Source organism: Empidonax traillii, unplaced genomic scaffold, assembly GCF_003031625.1.
Source record: "Empidonax traillii isolate 1590-97213 ecotype Southwest subspecies unplaced genomic scaffold, ASM303162v1 scaffold323:size719838, whole genome shotgun sequence".
NCBI lineage: Eukaryota > Metazoa > Chordata > Aves > Passeriformes > Tyrannidae > Empidonax > Empidonax traillii.
Genome location: NW_020955516.1, coordinates 639763 through 657838, shown reverse-complemented (window position 1 = coordinate 657838; position 18076 = coordinate 639763). Strand labels below are relative to the sequence as shown.

Genomic DNA, 18076 nt, shown 5'->3' with positions numbered 1-18076 from the left:
TGATTAGGATAATTGTTGATCAAAAGCTTAATGGATAGGATGAAGTCTTGATAAGCCCTTGTCTTTGCCCTTGGACATCTTTAATCAAATGTTTGTTGGTAAAATCCTGGAGTGCCCTGTCCCATTGGGTGAGATCTGAATGCCAAATCTGCCTGCTGGTACTGGGTCATCAGTGACGGTGAGCTGTATAGAGCTGGTGTCCAAACCTGTTGGTTCTCTTCCAACAATTAGAACACCTTCCAGACTGCCAGTCAGTATCCTTATCCAGCCCTTTACTAAAGTTACTGTTTAATAGTCTTTCAAAGACTGCCTATAGGTGTTTTACCATGTCAGTGATGTGTGTGACACATCGCTTGGAAAGCATCCCATAGTGCTCAGGCTTTGGATCCAGTATCATGACTTTCTGTATTGGAAACTTAAATCAGGAGCAAAGTGGACTGAGGTCTGTTCATGAAGGATCACAAGAATCCAAAGGTGACCTTAAGAAGTGCAAAACGTTAAAGAATCTGTTAAAATATGGCAGTTGTGTTAGTAGTGAAGATGCAGAGTAAGCACAGACTTTACAGAAGCTCTTCCATAGACTGGGATGTAATTGTAAGCTTTTTGTTGTGGTTTGTTTGTTTTTTTTTTTTTTCAAAATAAACATTCAGGTATCTCATTTCTGATGGGAAGGGGCCTCTGCTTGCTTTATTCTTCCTTAGTGTACTGAGACTGTACAAGAGAGCTTGCTCGGGGGGGGTGTCCGTGCAGCCCACGCTGAGGGCCAGAATGGAACCAGAGCAAGGGCATTTGGCAGCAGTGTGAGGAGTGGTCTGTCCCCTGGTGTGGTTTACCTTACAGGAGCTCTGTTAGGCAAGCCTGCTGTCATAGCTTGGACATGATGCAGCTAATTGTAATGCCAGCTTACAGTGGTGGCCAACTGAATCAACACTGTAGCTGCATTTTGTAAATTAGCAAGAGGCACAAGCCCTGCGCCAACCCAGCTGTGTCGAGTCACAGGTGTGCTGGCTGTGGCCATGCTTGGTGAAAATACAAAGAGCTTTAAAAAAATCCCCATTTTTAATTGTTGTTAATCCCTCCATGTGAGGAGCACAGCGCAGTTCTGCTGGTGCAGGTAACATCGTGGTGGAGAGTGGTTTAGTGAGCAGGTGTGGGCAAAGCCCAGCCCTGTCCCTCTGCCCTGGGGGCTTGGGGGGCCAGGACTGCTGCAAGGGGTCATCAGTGAGTATGGAAATAGTTTCCTGCATGTTCAGAAACAGAACTATCAGGCATTTGTTAGCAGAGTTCCTTAGAATGTGTCCAGAGACCAGTGCTGATGTTCTCTGTAATAAGCTTGGCGTAAAATTTTGAGGAGTCAAGGCTGACGCTGAATTGACAGTCAGAGAGAGGAACATATTTACATCAGCATCACATCACCTGGATCTGGCTGTTAATAGAAATGCAGGAGTGCAGGGTCACATGCTCGGGGTTCCTGCTGTCCATTAGAAAGAAAGGCATTGGAAAAGGTAGAGGAGGAGAGTCTCACTGCCTCCCAGTGGAGAGTGACAGCCTGCCTGTCTGTGTGACGAAGCCCTAAGGAAAGGTTAGTGTGATTCCAGGATACATTAGGGGAGTGATTTCCAGTGGAGAGCATACAGGCACTGATGTGTCTGTGCCAGTGACTGGGGGCCCTCCAGTTGAAATCTGTGGTGTGAGTTGCTTGACTTAGAAAATGACATATTTTATGATCTGCTGTCAGGAGAGCTAAGAAGGAACTACTTTTGTACTCTCACAAAAGCAGAGGGGAAAAATCTAAGCTGAAGAATAGTCTTGGCACAAGAGCAAATGAACGTGTATAACAAATTAATTAATTAATATAAATACATTTTAGATGGAAGCTTAAGGTTTTTGTTTGATTGTTTTTAAATACTGAAGCAGTAAAAGTGTGACCTTCCATTATGAGTAGCAAGTGAGAAATACCTAACCTGGGTTGTAGGACAGTACATGTTCAGATTAAGAACATGTAATCTATTGTTACATAGCCAGTGTTAGCAAAGCTAGATGAGAGAGAAGACCTTTTATATTTTGCTTATATTAATTCTCAGAGTTTTGCCTTGCTATAAGCAAGGTACATAGGAAAATGTAAGCTACTTCTCAAATTAAGCATGTTCTAATGTTTAATTTGTTAGCATTTTAAAAATTGAACAATATTGAGATCAAAGTGACTGTTTTACCTACAATGTAGCAGAAAAAAGAACTTAGAAAAAACCTAGAGCTGCACTGGATGCCAATGTTGTCATCCCCCCTAAATCTACACTTAGTCTAGAATTGTTGAATGCTTTTTTTAATTCCTCCCTGCTACTTCTATACACGTGTAAACATTTATTAAAAATAACCTGGTGTTCAGTGTTGTCTCAACACATTTGTGTGTTCTTGCATGCTCTTAGTACTTTATTCTTTGTCACTCTCTCCTGAGCTGAGCTGGACCCCCAGGTCTGACCTGTGCCGTGGCACAGATGGGGGGATGGGACCTTCTGGGATGGAGTGGTGGGAGCTGCCCGGGCAGTGCGGTCCCTGACGGCTCCTGGCCATCTCAGCCTGCCCTCTCAGCCCCACTGCTCCAAAGAAAACCCTCTGGAGGTTCCCAACCTGCCCTGCTCCCGTAGCCCGCCTGGAGAAACCAAGCGTTGTGCTTTGAAGTGCTCCGCGGTGTCCAGGAGAGGGCGCGAACAGCTGCTCGGTGTGCGCTCTGTCCCCCGGGAACGAACCTGCCGGCCTTAGGAAAACACACCTGGCTGCAGGGAAAGCTCCCGCTGCTGCTGCTGCTGCTCTGGGATCGCTGATTGCAGCTCTCTCTGCCGGGAGGCTTTGCTGAAAGGTCGGGTAGAGAGAACTGCACAGATTGCCCGATTCCTCAGACTCCGTGTCGAGCTCATGGCTTTTCCCAGGGGAACCAGAATACGAAGTCTTTGGGAATGTGTCTTCAGCAAGACAAGTGTCTTTTTAAAAAGTCACCCTCCATAACACCACTTCAAGATGCCTGCAGGTATTGGAACCTGCTGATTATGTTTTCAAGAAGAGACTTCTCTAAGTGAAGGGTATCAACGTGAAGGATGTGAACAGTTAACAGAGGCATATGCTTTTCTTTCTGATGTAGTTCTCTTAGTTTTATTTTTAGCAAACCAGTATGTGCTGGCTGATGAGACTGTAATAGCTATGGCAGTTACTGAACTGTCAGTGCAGAACTGGGAATAAATACCCCAGAAAGTGTCTGCTCCATCTGCATCCTTTCTTGCAGTTGATTCAAAGAGGAAATGGAACTTGGGACCACTTAAGAAAGATCAGTTACAGTCAGTTGAGAAGAGAGGATTGATATGTCAGAGTTTTAATTAGGACTGAGGCCCTGGAATTAAGCTAAGATCAAACATACTACAGTGAGAGCAGAAGAGACTCTTTCTACTCTTTCAGGATCATTTGAGCTAAGAGAATGCAGGGATGTGAGAACCTGATGTTTTGCCTTCTCTTTTTAAGTTCACATTTCAGCATCAGGACTGATGTCTGCAGTCAGATTCCTCACCTGCACACAGCACACCCATGTACACACAGAGCACTCACAGCATTTGGTACTTTACTGTGTCAAAGCATGAGTTAACTCAAGAACACACACTGATTATGTTCCATGCAATTTATGGAGCAGTGCTACCTACAGAATTATTTAGGTTCTTGGACAGAGACATTCAAAATCCTTACTCTGCAGTTTGTGAGTTCTTAGAGGAGCTTGGTGGAAGAGATGGTGATATGGTTACTTAAAACGTGTGTAGGTACTTTAAACAGGCTCTTTGTCCAACGACCTTGAAAGACACAGTTTAACATAACAAGTGAAAGTCATGATCCTGAGTTGGGCCTTTAGTTTTGCTGAGCTTGACAGCCCAGCTGTGAGCGGGAAAGGCTTTCAGTGATGAGGGAGGTGTTGTTCGGGGCAGGAAGGTGAATGGCAAGGTATTGATTTAGGGTTGAAAAGATACTCTGTAATACAAAGAAGATTTCATGTGTTTGGCTTGAGGTTTTTTGCTAATGAACATTTCTAAACTGTTCCCCCTGGTGTTCAGCAAAGTTTCTGGAAGGTGCTCACCTGTGATGATCTTCCTCTTCAGGTGGATACAAGTTTGCAGAATGGTTTTGCCCCTGGAATGAAGCTGGAAGTCGCCGTCAAGTCTGACCAGAACACCTACTGGGTAGCCACCATCATCACTACCTGTGGGCAGCTGCTCCTGCTGCGCTACGATGGGTACGGGGAGGACCGCAAGGCTGACTTCTGGTGCGACATCATGACGGCTGATCTGCACCCCATCGGCTGGTGTGAGCAGAACCAGAAGATTCTCAAAGTGCCTGAAGGTATCAGCTCTATGTGCAGAAGGGGGGGGTACATACCAAATGTGCTGTTGTCCTGTGTCAGCCTGGCAGGCAGCCTGCAGGGCTGTGGTGTGTGCGGGTGGTGTTGCTGTGGGGACAAGCTGAGATTATCTGCCATGTTTTCCTGACATCCCATGGCTTACATCGGGAGATTGCTCCTTCACCAGAGAGGAGTTAGATTAATTTCAGAACTTTCAGAACTAATTCTTACAGAGGCTTGTGATTATCTTAATTATCACCCACCAAAATCTATTGCTTTGCAATTTCCTTTAAAAATGCTGTTGTTGTTTCTTTTTTTAAGATGTTAGTGGTGCACGGCAGATTCTTCTGAATTAGGCAGCACAAGGGTGTGGTAACATCTTGTATCTGAATAATCTTTTTCTGAAAGGAAGAATCACAGTCTTTTTTTCTTCATTTCTCACTTAGGTATCAAGGACAAGATACCTGACCAGGAGGAGTTCCTTCAGCGGGTGCTGAAGGGAGCGTGCAGTGCTCCTGCCAACCTGCTCGAGGGGGTGAGTCCTGCAATGTGCTGCATCTGGGGTTTTGTCTTGGCCTTCCCCTTCTTCATTAGGGGAACCACTATTTGGATTGTCAGTTGAATTCCCTGTTTAAGTTTAGGCAGCACTGTAATATGCTGCTGACTGTAGCGTTCCACTCTCTAATGTTTCCTGTTTAGACTATTTATTTTTGATAGTGTTGTCCTGAACCATATGTGTTGCTGCAGGTTTGAGCTCTTCCTTAATCCTATCAAAAGAAAGATCTTCTTCAGCTCCCTTAGGTTTCAGTCTTCCTCCAATTCTGCTCCTCCATGTTGTCCCCTTTCTCAATTGACTCCTTTCACTTCAGATTGTTTTGTTTTGTTTGGGTTTTTTACTAACGGGCAGGTTATTGTTTTACTTAAATATTGCATCTTTGCTAGTGAAGAATCAAATTTCATCCCCTCCTCTGCACTTTAAACAATATTTGCACCTCATGGTTGTAAAGTGCAGAACGTAATGGTTTCTTGAAAATGCCACTGACATCTTCATTACAGCTAACATTCCTGTCTTGCTGTGTTTCTGTCTAGTCATCTTTGTATGCTGGATGACTCAGTTTTACAAGGAGGTTATTCATGTTTCCTTCAAACCTTGAATATCTAAGTGATAATGCCTCTGAAAATGATAGTGAGGATGTAAGTGAAATGTGTGAGTGCATCCACAGGCAGTGAGGAAGCTCTGATGCAAACAGCAGTGATTCTGAACATTCTCATTTCTGTCTCACTTTAGTAAGGGATTTGTATTTCTTTACTTCTATATTCATACTTTATTTATGAAAAAAAAAAATGTGTAAAGAGGTGGAAGTCTGGGCTTCATTTTGTTCTGTTGTACAGAATAATTGTATTCTTTTTGTAGCTTCACAGAGGGAAAAATCCATTGGATCTCATTGCACCAGGCTCCCGACTGGAACTGCAGAACATCCGGGATTCCCTGGAAGCCTGGATAGTCACCGTGGTCGAAAATGTTGGGGGGAGACTGAAGTTGAGATATGAAGGGCTGGAGGATTCTGACAAATTTGACCAGTGGCTGTTCTACTTGGACCCCTTCCTTCACCAAGTGGGTTGGGCAGCCCAGCATGGATATAGCCTGCAACCACCTTTAGGTACTTCAAAACTTCTATTTTTTTATATATTAGCATATTTTATTTGATGATCAGAGGGTGGAGAGCACTGCTGCTGCCTTAGTGCTCTGAATCTGCCCTCTGGGTGCCCATGGTGGTCACATAATCACTCTGAGATTTGACAAGTATTGTACCTAATAAAATGTAAATGAAAAAAAAAATTTGTTCTATAAGACTTTTCACCCACTCATTCGGAAGTTGCTAAATGGCTTTTGCCTGTCAGAACTTTCCACCTGTCTGTAGAAGGGATGGAACTGAGGAAGGGATTGCCTTCAGTGTTATTTTGATTAGGTTTGTATTCCTGGGGGGTGAGAAAGTCATATGGTTTTGAAGTACTGCTCAACAGGAGCTTTTGCAGTTGTGACCCTCAAGTCCACTGGATTAATTTAGACGCTGTTTAAAGATATGAAAATGTCCCTTAAAAAAAAAGGAATGAGTGTGTGGAAACTGAGGCAGATGGTGGGACATTTTGTGGCTGTATTTTCCATGCCAGGGCAGGTCCTCAAAGGACTGGGTTATAAATTGGCAGAAACACACATGGTTGGCTTGCAAGCTGAGCAGTGATGTAACGTGTTTCCTGATGAAGGGAAACCTTGGGATAAAGATGGAAAATGTTGAGCATTACCCTAAAGCCTTTCTGCAGGTGTACATCTAAGGTTCTGGCACACCCAGTGCTGTTAGTTGAAAAAGTTCAAGTTGTTTAGAACAGTTGTTTTTTTGTGGGTTTGTTTGTTTGGGTTTTTTTTATGTTTTCCCCTCACAGCAAGAAGAAATCCTGCTGAGGAAACCAAGCCAATTCTGTTGAAATGACTGAGCATCTGCTTTTAGTAGGGCTTGACCAATCTCTGCTGAAATCAGGATTGTGAACAGGGAGATGCCAAATCACTGCCAAACACCAGATGGGTGGATTCCACAGCACTATTGAAGTGATTGGTGTCTTTTAAAAACATTAGTTAGCTCCTGGATTTGTTTCCTTTTTGTGTCTGTGTAAGAGCTTTGACACACTCCCAGGGATCTTTTGTGCATGATGGCACTGCTGCGAGTAGTTTCTCCTCTGTCAGAGGTGCATGGTCTGCATTTGCAGATGCTAAAGGAGTAACTTTTACAGCTGGAACAGGCTCGTGGAACACTTCGTGAACTTTCTGCTTGCTTAAGCGTAAAAGCAGTCAGCGTTATCCAGCTGGGGATTTGTTTTCTGGTCAGATGTTTCTCCACAAGTTTTCCTTAGTGTTGCTGGGATCCCTGTTCTCTCAGAAAAAGCAGGCTGGGCAGGGTATGGGTGATGCAGTGTTGCTTGTTCAGTCCCTTTCCATAAAAAGGCAAATGTTGAAGAAAAGAGTACATTTTTGAGAAAAAAGGCACTTGCTCAGATTCTGAACAGATAAGAATTTAGCAGTTAGAGAAGCACAGATCAAACTTTTGGCTTTATTGCTCTGAGTTCTGAAGGAAAAGAGGAAGGAGAGAGACTTTATTCATTTTTTCCCTCTCTTTTTCCTCTAGCCATTAGGTCCTTGAGGAGTGAGGCAGATTGGCAAGAGATCCTGAAGAAGGTGAAAGAGGAGGAGGAGGAGGAGTCGTCCGTCCCTACAGATCTTTTTAAGGTAGTTTAATGCTGTGGATGGTACCATAAAAATGTTATATTCCTAAGAAATGATTCAGGGAAGTCAGTCACTTACTTAAAACCCTTTCCTTGTTTTGCTGGTTTTAAAAATTTATTTCCTTTCTTCTTCTAGTTTAAAGATGTAAGTATAATAAAAAATAATCATACTGTTATCAATTCTTGGTAAGTTAGTGCACCCATCACAGTTCTTTATAATGGCATCTCCAGTTGTTTGCCCACTTTGGTCTTGCAGATTAGTGTCCTTCTGGAGGACACTACAGATTGCTGGAGTACAAAAGTCTCTCTAATCGTTTATAATAATTAAAAAAAAGAAATCTTAACATTTTTTGAGAAGTAGGAATGTCAACTTAGTTCTGCACATTCTTAGTTCATTTTTCTCAGCTTTGTTTGGACACATAAGCAGAACAGGAGGTGCTGTTGCTCTTGAATGTGTTGGCTCATAAACAGAGTAGGAGATACATAATTCTGGAGCAGGAGTCCTGCTCTGCAGGTTTTTGTTAGACTGAAAACTGAGGCTGTGTAGTTTTTATTTAATGTAGCTCATGAGTGGTTAGAGGAGTGCTAAAAGTTAGGGGAACAAACCCCAGGACATTTCTATTGACTTACCAGACCACCATGTATTGTCAAATCTGGTTTCTGTGTGGAGAATGTCAGAGGAGGAAATGGCAGGAACTCAGTCTCCTAGAACTCACTGAAGACTGTCAGTCTCACAGGGCATTGTTGGCCTTTTCACCGGGGGAAGTTGCTGTTATTTCAACAGGTTGATCTCTTAGAATGAGCCAATAAAAACTTAAGTCATCCTCGTCAGCTGATTTATGTAAGGTGCATCTCTCTTTTGATGGAGAAAGGCAGGTAATCCCCCTGACACCTCATTTTTCAGGATAAACCTGTGATTGGAGTGCATTCATTCTCTGAAGGCATGAAGTTGGAAGCCGTGGATCCAATGGCTCCTTTTGTAATCTCTCCTGCTACAGTTCTTAAGGTACCCCCGGTCTTAAACGAGTCCTACGAAGATTCAGTTCTACTGCAACTTCTGTTCTTAAATGCTCAGGGAATTCTCATGAACTGATTGTCTTAAAATCTTGAGCTAGTTTCCAAATGAAGTATTTTGTATGTCTCCCTCAGGGGACTGGCTGCCCTGAGAAAGCATCTTTAATGCTGATGGTGAAGCCATTGCATTTGAGTAGAGGGGAAAAGTTCCATAAAGATACAAGTTTAAAAGATCAAATTACTAGAACTGTCAAACCCAAATTGTTAAAATTGATGTAATCATCTCTTATCATCTGAGTATCCAGTTGAAGAGAGATTTTTGGTGGTGGGGTTTTTTTGTGCAGAAGTTGTGTCATTGCTATGTGCATATGACATTTTGTCATCACTATGTACACATGACATTTAGGTGACCGGATTTAAAAGTTGAAATGAAAACTCTCCCAACATAATCAGGTTTTGCTTTTCTTGGTATTTGCTTGCCCTGCTTCTATTTACTTCAGCAGTGGAGTGGGTTTACTTGTGACAGTCCATCCCAGGACACAGCCTTGTTGAAATAAGCGGTTTGTTGTTATAGAATAGTGGGAAGACCACAAACACTAATTCTTCTGTGTTTTTCATGAGAAAATTTCATGTAGTACCTGATCACCTAATTTTTCAAGTGCTTATACCTTAACTTTTATCATTTATATTTGTTAACTTTCTGGATAATGCAGAGGAATCCACTGGTTGATAAATCCCATAGATTCCCCTTTATTTTTTTTAATCCTCACAGTATTTCGGGATAAAGGGTTTCTATCATACAGTGTTGCTGTTTTACTAAAGTTAACAAAATGAGCGAGAGGGAGCAGTAGATGAGAAGCTGCTGCTCACCAGACCCCATGGTTCTCTTTTGCCTGACTACAGGTGTTCAATGACAAATACTTCATGATAGAAATTGATGACCTGAGAGCAGACCGTCCCACCAGCCAGTCTTACATCTGCCATGTCAACAGTTCTGGGATTTTCCCCGTGCAGTGGAGTCTGAAGAACGGCCTGAACCTCAGTCCCCCCCCAGGTATGTCAGGGCAGCCCTGTGGTGCCCAGCCCTCTCCCAAGGGAGCAGGTCCCCAGTCCCCACTGCTCTGTTTAGGACAGCACTTCTGCACAAGAAAAGAACAAGAAGGATCGAATTCTGTGGAACTGAAGTTTCCTGGGTATGAGCCTGGATTTGGGAGGATGAGAGAGGCTGGGGAATGCTGGTCGTGCATAAAAACCTGAACACTGGAACAAATGGTGTGTGTGTTGCAGGGCTGAGAGAAATGTTGATTTCAGCCTTAATTAGCATGATATCAGGAGCCTATGGTCTTTGCATTGGGTTTTTGCTTCTGGTCAGAATGGAACATTGTTATCCAATGTTTTATAGTATTCTGAGGATATCTTATCACTTAGAAGTTAACGAACTATTTTTTTATCAAGGACCTATCAGGCACTGTAGCAGATTGCTGAAGCATTGCTTCAGGACATAAGGGAATAGGGGAGTGTTCCTCAGCTGCTGAAATATTTATTCATTTTCTCGAAGTGGAAATGTCAATTGTGTTGTAAAACCAGGGATTCAGTTCTCTGATTCACCATCTCAGCATTCAGAATGTTTTGGTTTAGTTGCTCCTTACATCAGAGGAGCAAAGAGCATAGGATGTTTGTCTCCTGCCTTTCAGGTAGTTAAAAATACAAAAAGTGGCTTTGCTTTACCAGCATTACCTGGAATTTTGCATGTGAATGAAATCTCACTTTGTGGGCATGTGACTGGAGCTGACAAAGATTTTAAGTTCCTGTTCTCGTAGTCCCCTTGCACATGGTGGGTGTTCTGAATCGTGTGAGGTCTCAAGAGCCCTTCTGGCACTGATAAAAGTGAGAAAAATAAATAGACCCTTCTGTGGTTCAGCCCTCTCTGAGGGGGTAGAAGTCAAAGAATAATTTAGGTTGGACTGATGAGGCCACACCTCAAATCCTGTATTCAGTTTTGGGCCTCACTACAAGAAAGACATTGAGGTGCTGGAGTGTGTCAGAAAAGGGAACAGAGCTGGGGAAGGGTCTGGAGCACAAGTCCTGCAAGGAGTGGCTGAGAGGGCTCAGCCTGGAGAAAAGGAGGCTCAGGAGGGACCTTCTTGCTCTCTACAATGACCTATAAGATGATGTTGTAGCCAGCTGGGGGTCGGTCTCTTTTCCCAGGTAACAAGTGGTAGGATGAGAAGAAATGGCCTCAAGTTGTGTCAGGGGAGCTTTGAGTTGGATATTGGGGAAAACTTCTTCACAGAAAGGGTTATCACAGATTGGAACAGGCTGCCCAAGGCAGTGGTTGAGTCACCATCCCACATATTTAAAATATGTGTAGAGATGGCACGGTTGAACTTTGTGTGTTTAGTTTGTCATGTTAATACTATATTCTTAGACTGGGTTCAAGATTTTGTTTGATTTCTTAAATCATTGTCACAGATGTCCCTTGTAGGGGAGTGGAATACCTGCAGCACTTGTGTCCTTGCTGATTTACTGCAGCCTCAAGCTGACATGGCAGCACAATTCTGCACCCTCTTCCTTTCAGTTATTTGCTTTTTTTAGATCACAGGGGAGCCAAGTATTTCCCCCAAGAAGAGGATAATTTTTCTTGGAAGGATGCTGTGTCTCCTGATGGCCTCCTTATTAAGAGTCTTCCCTTCAAACATAAATGCAGATCTACAGCTCTTGGCAAACTTGATGAGCCTCTTGGCACATCTGACTGCTCTCTTTAATGACTTAGTGTTTAGCACGTCTTTGAGAGAGTAGTATGTTGATCTTGTGCACATTTTGACTGCTCTGTTTTAAAAAAAAAATAAAGTTTCAGAGCTGACACAACAGCAGTTGCAGAAATCTTTCCTGAATTTCATCTGTACCCTGTGAAAAGGCTGGGAGTGCCTCCCTGTGTTTGAATTGCTGCCCTTGTCTGCTTAGCAGAGGGACTTTATTCAGGATTCAGGTGGCTGTGGCTGCCCTCAGGTGGCTGAGGAAGCTGCAGTCCGCTGGCAAACCTGAATGACTCGAGCAGATCTCAGTGCTCTGTACTTCCTGTGGGTTTGAATGGAGTCTCAGGCTGTTCAACTCTAACCCCTTGGCTTTTCCTTCTCCTAGGTTACCCCGGGCAGGACTTCGACTGGGCAGACTACCTCAAACAGTGCGGTGCTGAGGCCGCTCCCCAGAGCTGCTTCCCCTCGGTAAGGGTCTCCTCCAGAAAGTCTCTTCTGTTATGTGTCCCTTGATTCCAGGGACAAGAAACTTTCCCATGTTTTTTAGTTAAATTGCCTTTCCAAGTAGAATAGGCTATTTCAGTTGAAATGACTATTCAGTCCAACAGCCTGACCCTCTTCAGGGCTGACCAGAAGTTAAAACGTGTTGTTAAGGGCCTTGTCCAAATGTCTCTTAAACACTGGCAGGGAGGGAGCATGAACCTGTGGAAAGCCTGTTCCAGTATTTGACCACCCTCTCAATAAAGAAATGCTGCCTGATGTCAAGTCTGAACCTCCCCTCACACAGCTTGGACCCATTCCCACATGTCCTGTCACTGGAGATCAGCACCTCCCTCTCCTCTTCCCCTCCTCTGGAAGCTGCAGGGAGCAGTGAGGTCACCCCTCAGCCTCCTCTCCTCCAGACTGGACAAACCCAGAGTCCTGAGCTGCTCCTCACAGGACATTCCTTCAGCCCTTTCACCAGCTTTGTTGCCTTCCTCTGGACACGTCTGAGTGCCTAAACACCTTACCTGGGGTAGCTCAGGAAACAGAAGAGATAAGAGAGTGTAAATGTTTGTGAAGGTGCATGCCATTTCCCTACATAAGGAAGCAGTGCACCAAATGTTTCAGTTGTGATAGTGCAGATTGAAAATAAATGTTTGTTTTGTGAAATTGAGGTGTGTAAGAGCCCGTGGAAGTGTCATGGAACAGCATCAGTCGTTGGCACTCCTGTAATTGTGAAACAGGACCTTTCAATAGACTTTATTTTCATTTATTTAGTGTGCTCTTTCAATCTTCCATCCTTTCAGCTTGAAAAATTAATTCCATTGTATTGATCAATACCAAGTCATCTTAAATTAGTACCAGATAATCATTTTACATTAATCAGTGCCTGAAGGACCTGCAACATTTTAGGCTTTTGTTGATTCAATGACAGTATTGCTGTCTCCCAAAGCACAATACCTTGTCAAGCAGAAAAGGGTTCTATTAACACCTGCCTTCCAGTTCCATTTACAATACTTGGGCTATTGCAGTGCTTAGGGGAGAAATTAAAATGAATAATTACCATTTTTTGAAGAGGGTGTTGCTGGCTATGAATTCGTGTTGCCCTTGTTCTGTCTTGTAAGCTGTGGCATCTTAGAACAGGTCATTGAATTTATTATCCCTTTCTGAGAAGAGTTGATCACTGCAGGCTAGTTCCAGAATTCATAATGTATTGATCCTGTAATTATGTTGCGGAGTGGCTCTGGGAGGAAGAGTCCTCTGTCTGGCTGCTGCTTCTTATCTTTAATGCAGGAGCTTCAGAGCTGGATAAACATCCATTCCTACGTTTGGGGGATTTTTCTTTTAAATAAATGTGAACTAAATTGGTGAATAAAGTAAGATCCTACTTATCCAAAAAATTTCAAATGAAAAGAAAGCTTCCTATGCTGTCTGCCAGAACTCATTTGGATGAGGCAGGAATGTTATTTGCATACGTAAAGTGGATTTCTAAGCTAACACGATGGAATAGGGAACCTGGTCAGACTATTTGTCAGACTTATCGCTTGGGTAGCAAGCAGCACAGAATTCCTGATTGCTGAGAATGCACTCAATCCTTTCAGTGAGTCTCAGCATCCTTATTTTTTGAGAACAAATATGTTCTTTTCTAAGTCTGTAGAGGGTTTTTCAACTTACATTTTTCACAGTTCATAATGTATCTTGTATTCAATGTGCTAATTATCTGAAATCTTCTCTGTCTGCCTGAGTATCTTTCTGTGTTCTTCAGCACTGAGGTTTTTGTGTTGCTCTTGTTCCTGGCTGTTCATATCACACACACAGAGCTGGTATCTTACTGAAGTACTCTGGCTTTCTCCTAGTTACCTTCTGACCATGGCTTTAAAGAGAATATGAAACTCGAGGCTGTGAACCCAGTTGATCCTGAAGAAGTATGCATTGCTACAGTCACCAAGTTGAAAGATTCCTACCTCTGGCTTCAGCTGGAGGGTAAGCCTGATGTGGGAAGAGAAAGTAACACTTGCACTGGTTCTTCTGTACTGCCATCATCACACCTGAGGTGTATCTGGAGCATACTCACTGTGTGCAGAGTGTGGGACCAAGTTACAGTTTCCTCAGTGAAAACACAGCAAACCCCACTTGCATTGTGTGTTTCCACTTTGCTTTGGCTGGCACTGCTTATTTTAGCCAAAAATGGCATTTGTGCATTGCAGTGGCAGTGCTGGGCTGGTGCACCGTGCAAAGTGCCGATTGGGGTCTTGTAGAAAGCAGGGGCCTTGGAACAGTTTTACAAACCGGTGATTTGCATTCTAAGCAAGCTTTGACCAGATCTAGGAACAAACCTTACAGAGGTTCCCCATTAAAATAGAGTAGGCCCCTGTCTGTTCTCCTTTATAATCCCCATTTCGTGATTTAAAGTACATCAGCATGCACTTACTATGCACTCTGCATCTCTGCTAAACTGTGGATGGCAAATTCCCATCTCCAGCCTTCAGGAGGAAGTAAATGAGGGCAGGAAAGAATCTGGTCAGTAAAAGGGGATGAATAAATGATTGATATTGTGTTCCAGATATGCCATACATAAAAGCGGCTTCACTAGCAAACATTTAACAAGTGTTAACCAAATTGGGGGGTTTATTACTTGTTTCAATTTTTCCTTTTCTAAACTGAACAGGTTCCAAGAAACCCGTCCCTGACTGCATAGTGAGTGTGGAATCAATGAATATATTCCCAGTGGGTTGGTGTGAGACGAATGGATATCAGCTCAGGCCTCCTCGCAAAGCAATAGGTACCAGCTCTACTCTGTCTGCAGGGGTTACCTGGGGGATAGAGGTGCTCAGACCTTCCAGAGCAGGCTACTGCAGAATTCCTGCTGGCAGCACTGCTTTTGGAAACCTTCACCATGCACAGACAATCTGTGCCTTGCACAAGTGTTCCCCTGGCCCTTGGGTACAGTTGGAAGCCACACAACAACTGCAGAACAGCAGTGTTGGCATCAGACCCTTGGATGCTCTACAAGCCTGAGGGATCAATCCACCAGTCATGACAAAGAAATTTTATATGTTGTGTACACACGCACAAACCCCCGTGCTCTGCATTTACTTCTGTCTGAGCTGTTCTTGAAGTGTGTCTGACCCTGATACTGACTCTGCACTTGCACTTGTTCAAGCAAAATGAATGCCATAACAAACCAGTGGGAGTGTGTACACACTCTGGGGTCTGGGGACTGGCTTTCTAAATGGCCCAGTGGGTAATGACAAAGTGCAATCCTGCCTGTTTTAACTACATGACTCAGTAGCATAAGGTGGTGTCTTCTCTCAGCTGGTTCATGAGCTCTGGTTATTAAAGTTTAGTGGGAGTTGGAGAAACTGAAGAATTTCCTTTGTGTTCATTGAGCAAGAGAAGAAAATTTTAAGATTGGAGTGAGCTGTCATTTACTGCAAGTCAAAGCAAGAGAATTTAATATGCCTGCACTACCAAGGACAGGAGGGAGTAGGGGGGATCCTAATTAGGGGGAAAAAAGTGCTTAAAAAAAATCCAGAAGTTTTTTGGGGACAGAGCTTGAAGAGGCATATTGTTTGATATTATTACCTGATTGTGAAAGCCAGAATTAGCAAGTGGACCCATCACCCTAATGACTGGCTTAGTTGCAAGTGTTTTCCTCCATAGCAACTGGTTTAAGTCATCTGTGTTTCTAACCTGCTGATTTCATTCCATTTCAAAGTTAAACAGTGTTGAAGTTGCTGTGCCAGTAAAGTGGGAAGTTGTGCCGAACAACCTGACCTTTGGGTGCTGAAAAGGAAAGCATATAATTCATTTTTGGCAGGTATCACAGGTAGTTTAGGGGCTATGGTACAAACAGAAGATGCACAAAAAGTGAGATGTCCTGGAAGGCTGGGGGTATCATGCCTGATTTGGTGAGTTGTTAGTGCAAGTTGAAGTAAACCTTCTGTCAAATTACTTAGGCCAGTTACTGTAGTGCAGATGGGTCAGCTGTCTGACACAGCCAGGGACTTGGAACATGGATTCTCTTTGGTGTGTAACTTAGGAGAAAAGAGTTCACTGTTTTTTGTACTAGATGTTTTTGTTTGCCTCTCATATTTTGCCATTTATGTTTTTTTTCTTCCTTTCAGTAAACAAGCAGAAAAAAATTGCAGTAGTTCAACCAGAAAAACAGTAAGTAACGGGTTTTTTGCTTTTATTTTTTTGTTGGGGTTTGGTTTGGTTTTTTTCCTCTTTTTCTAGTTGGAAAATCATGCTGTGTTAGGGAAGATTTAGCTTTACAGAAGTGCTCTACTGAGGGTTGAAAGATTCTGCAATCCATTTGTCTTAATGCTGGTAGTTTCTGTTGATGTTCAGAAAGACCTCTTGCATTACAGCAGGAGGAGATGGAAAGCTTGGAATTTGTTTCTTAACAATGCTGTTGCAACTGAGCTGAATTATTGAACAGGTTAAGCCATTGAAGTTCTGGGGTTGAAGTTGTTGGTCTTTCACTTTTAGAAGGTTGTATTGTGCATTTAAGAAAAACTGCTCTGGTCTTAAGACTGTGTAAATTTGTGCTTGAGCCTCTTTTTAATGGTGAGTAGTAGGAAAAATTACTGTATTTCCTTTTGGCTATATTCCTCTCTGAAATAATATAGTTGCTGCAATGTAAACATGCTTAAAAAATGTGGCTGCCTTAACATGGAACTGCTTTTGCACAACTGATCAGAAAAATTCACTTTAGTGTGAGTGCTGTCATTTAGTAGATGAACTTCTGATTGCTCCTTCGCAGATTAAATTTGGCCCAGACAAGCCAAAAGGGAGAGTTCTACTAATACCTACAATTCATCTACAAACTGTGTCATGCATATGAAACTCGTTCCTGTGAGCCTGCTCAGAAATGCTCCACGAATACCTCCCAATTGGCTTTATTGGCTCCTACAGCCTTACAAACACCAGAGCTGTCAGTGCTGCTGCCAGTGTTTTCAGTGCTCCTAAAATCCTGAGCAGACTGTTCTTCCATGTTTTGTTGTTGGGATCCTTACCAGAGTACTTGTGTTTTGTTTCAAATTTTGGTTGTATTTTGTTTAAAATCCAGCTTTTTCGAAATGTGTAAGGTAAGAACACGCTGCCTTGTGCCATTAAATGGGAAGTTAAGATGTGGCAGGAGATGTGAACTGCTGGGGGTGGCTTTGGTGGTGTTTTTCACCATGGTAGCCCATGGAATTCAAGCAAGGAAGGATTGCTGCTGGCTGGAGCAGTGCAGAAGTCCTTTCCAGATGGAATTTGGGAGGTTTTGTGTGTTATCATTGTGAAACAGGGGAGGTATAAAAAGCAGATTAATAAAGCTGGAGCTCAAGAAAAAAAATGAAATGGTGTTTTAGTAACTGTGTGAGTGGTGACTGTCCTTACCATCTGTCCCTTTTCCCAAACTACTTCTTTTCATTTCAGAATTTTGTCTTCGAGGACAGTTCATGATGGACTAAAGAACCAGGAACTGAACTCTTCTGACTCAGGTATGGATCACAGAGGTCAGGCTAACAAAGGCAAAATCCTCCAGCAGTTCACCTGCTCAACACTGTTAGGAGAGGGAAGAGGAGGAGAGGGCTTGAAGCTTTTCATCCCTTGATGATTTGTTGAACTTCAGAAAAGAATGAAACGAACAAAACCATGTAATTACTTGTGTCCTGCAGTTCATGTGTGCATTAAACCTGGAAAGGAGTTTTTTACACCAGAACATTGTTCCCCCAGCAGAGGATCCATGGAGCTGTGTGTGTACTGTGACCTGTGCAGGTGACTTTTTACTGTCCCCTGCTATGTTTAATAATGTTGGGAGAAACAGACCCGCTGCATCTGTGCTCCTGAGTGCTTGGATTCTGGCTTTGGGAAGCAGGTCCGTCTGTTTTTTATGTTAACTTCATCATCGCGATAAACAAAAGCAATTCAAACAGTAAACTGCTTTGTGTGCCAGATGGCGAAATCTAATAATTTTCTAAACTGTTGCAAGAACGAATGTGATGAATAAGTACATCTGCTGGTGAAACAGTCACACAGATCCATCCATTTGGCACCAAAGTGCCTCCTCTGCTGTTTTCTGTACAGTGAAGTGCACATCTGAAGCTTCACCCAAAGCAAGCGTTGACAGAAATGATGTGTGCTTGTTTAGCAGTTTAATTGGCTTTTAATGGAGTCATAATGT

General features: G+C 43.1%; 1 protein-coding gene across 5 annotated transcripts in view; it reads left to right on the top strand.

Annotated features, from left to right (window-relative positions):
* The window catches only part of SFMBT1 (Scm like with four mbt domains 1), an 86191-nt gene that overhangs the window by 55136 nt on the left and 12979 nt on the right, over positions 1–18076 (top strand). For all 5 annotated transcript variants that reach the window (XM_027891601.1, XM_027891603.1, XM_027891600.1 and 2 more), the window contains 11 exons: positions 4134–4374; positions 4819–4907; positions 5787–6033; positions 7552–7652; positions 8553–8654; positions 9566–9716; positions 11804–11886; positions 13758–13884; positions 14570–14683; positions 16029–16071; positions 17329–17393. In XM_027891601.1, the coding sequence (XP_027747402.1) occupies positions 4134–4374; positions 4819–4907; positions 5787–6033; positions 7552–7652; positions 8553–8654; positions 9566–9716; positions 11804–11886; positions 13758–13884; positions 14570–14683; positions 16029–16071; positions 17329–17393 (1363 nt within the window). The remainder of the gene's footprint in view (positions 1–4133; positions 4375–4818; positions 4908–5786; positions 6034–7551; positions 7653–8552; positions 8655–9565; positions 9717–11803; positions 11887–13757; positions 13885–14569; positions 14684–16028; positions 16072–17328; positions 17394–18076) is intronic.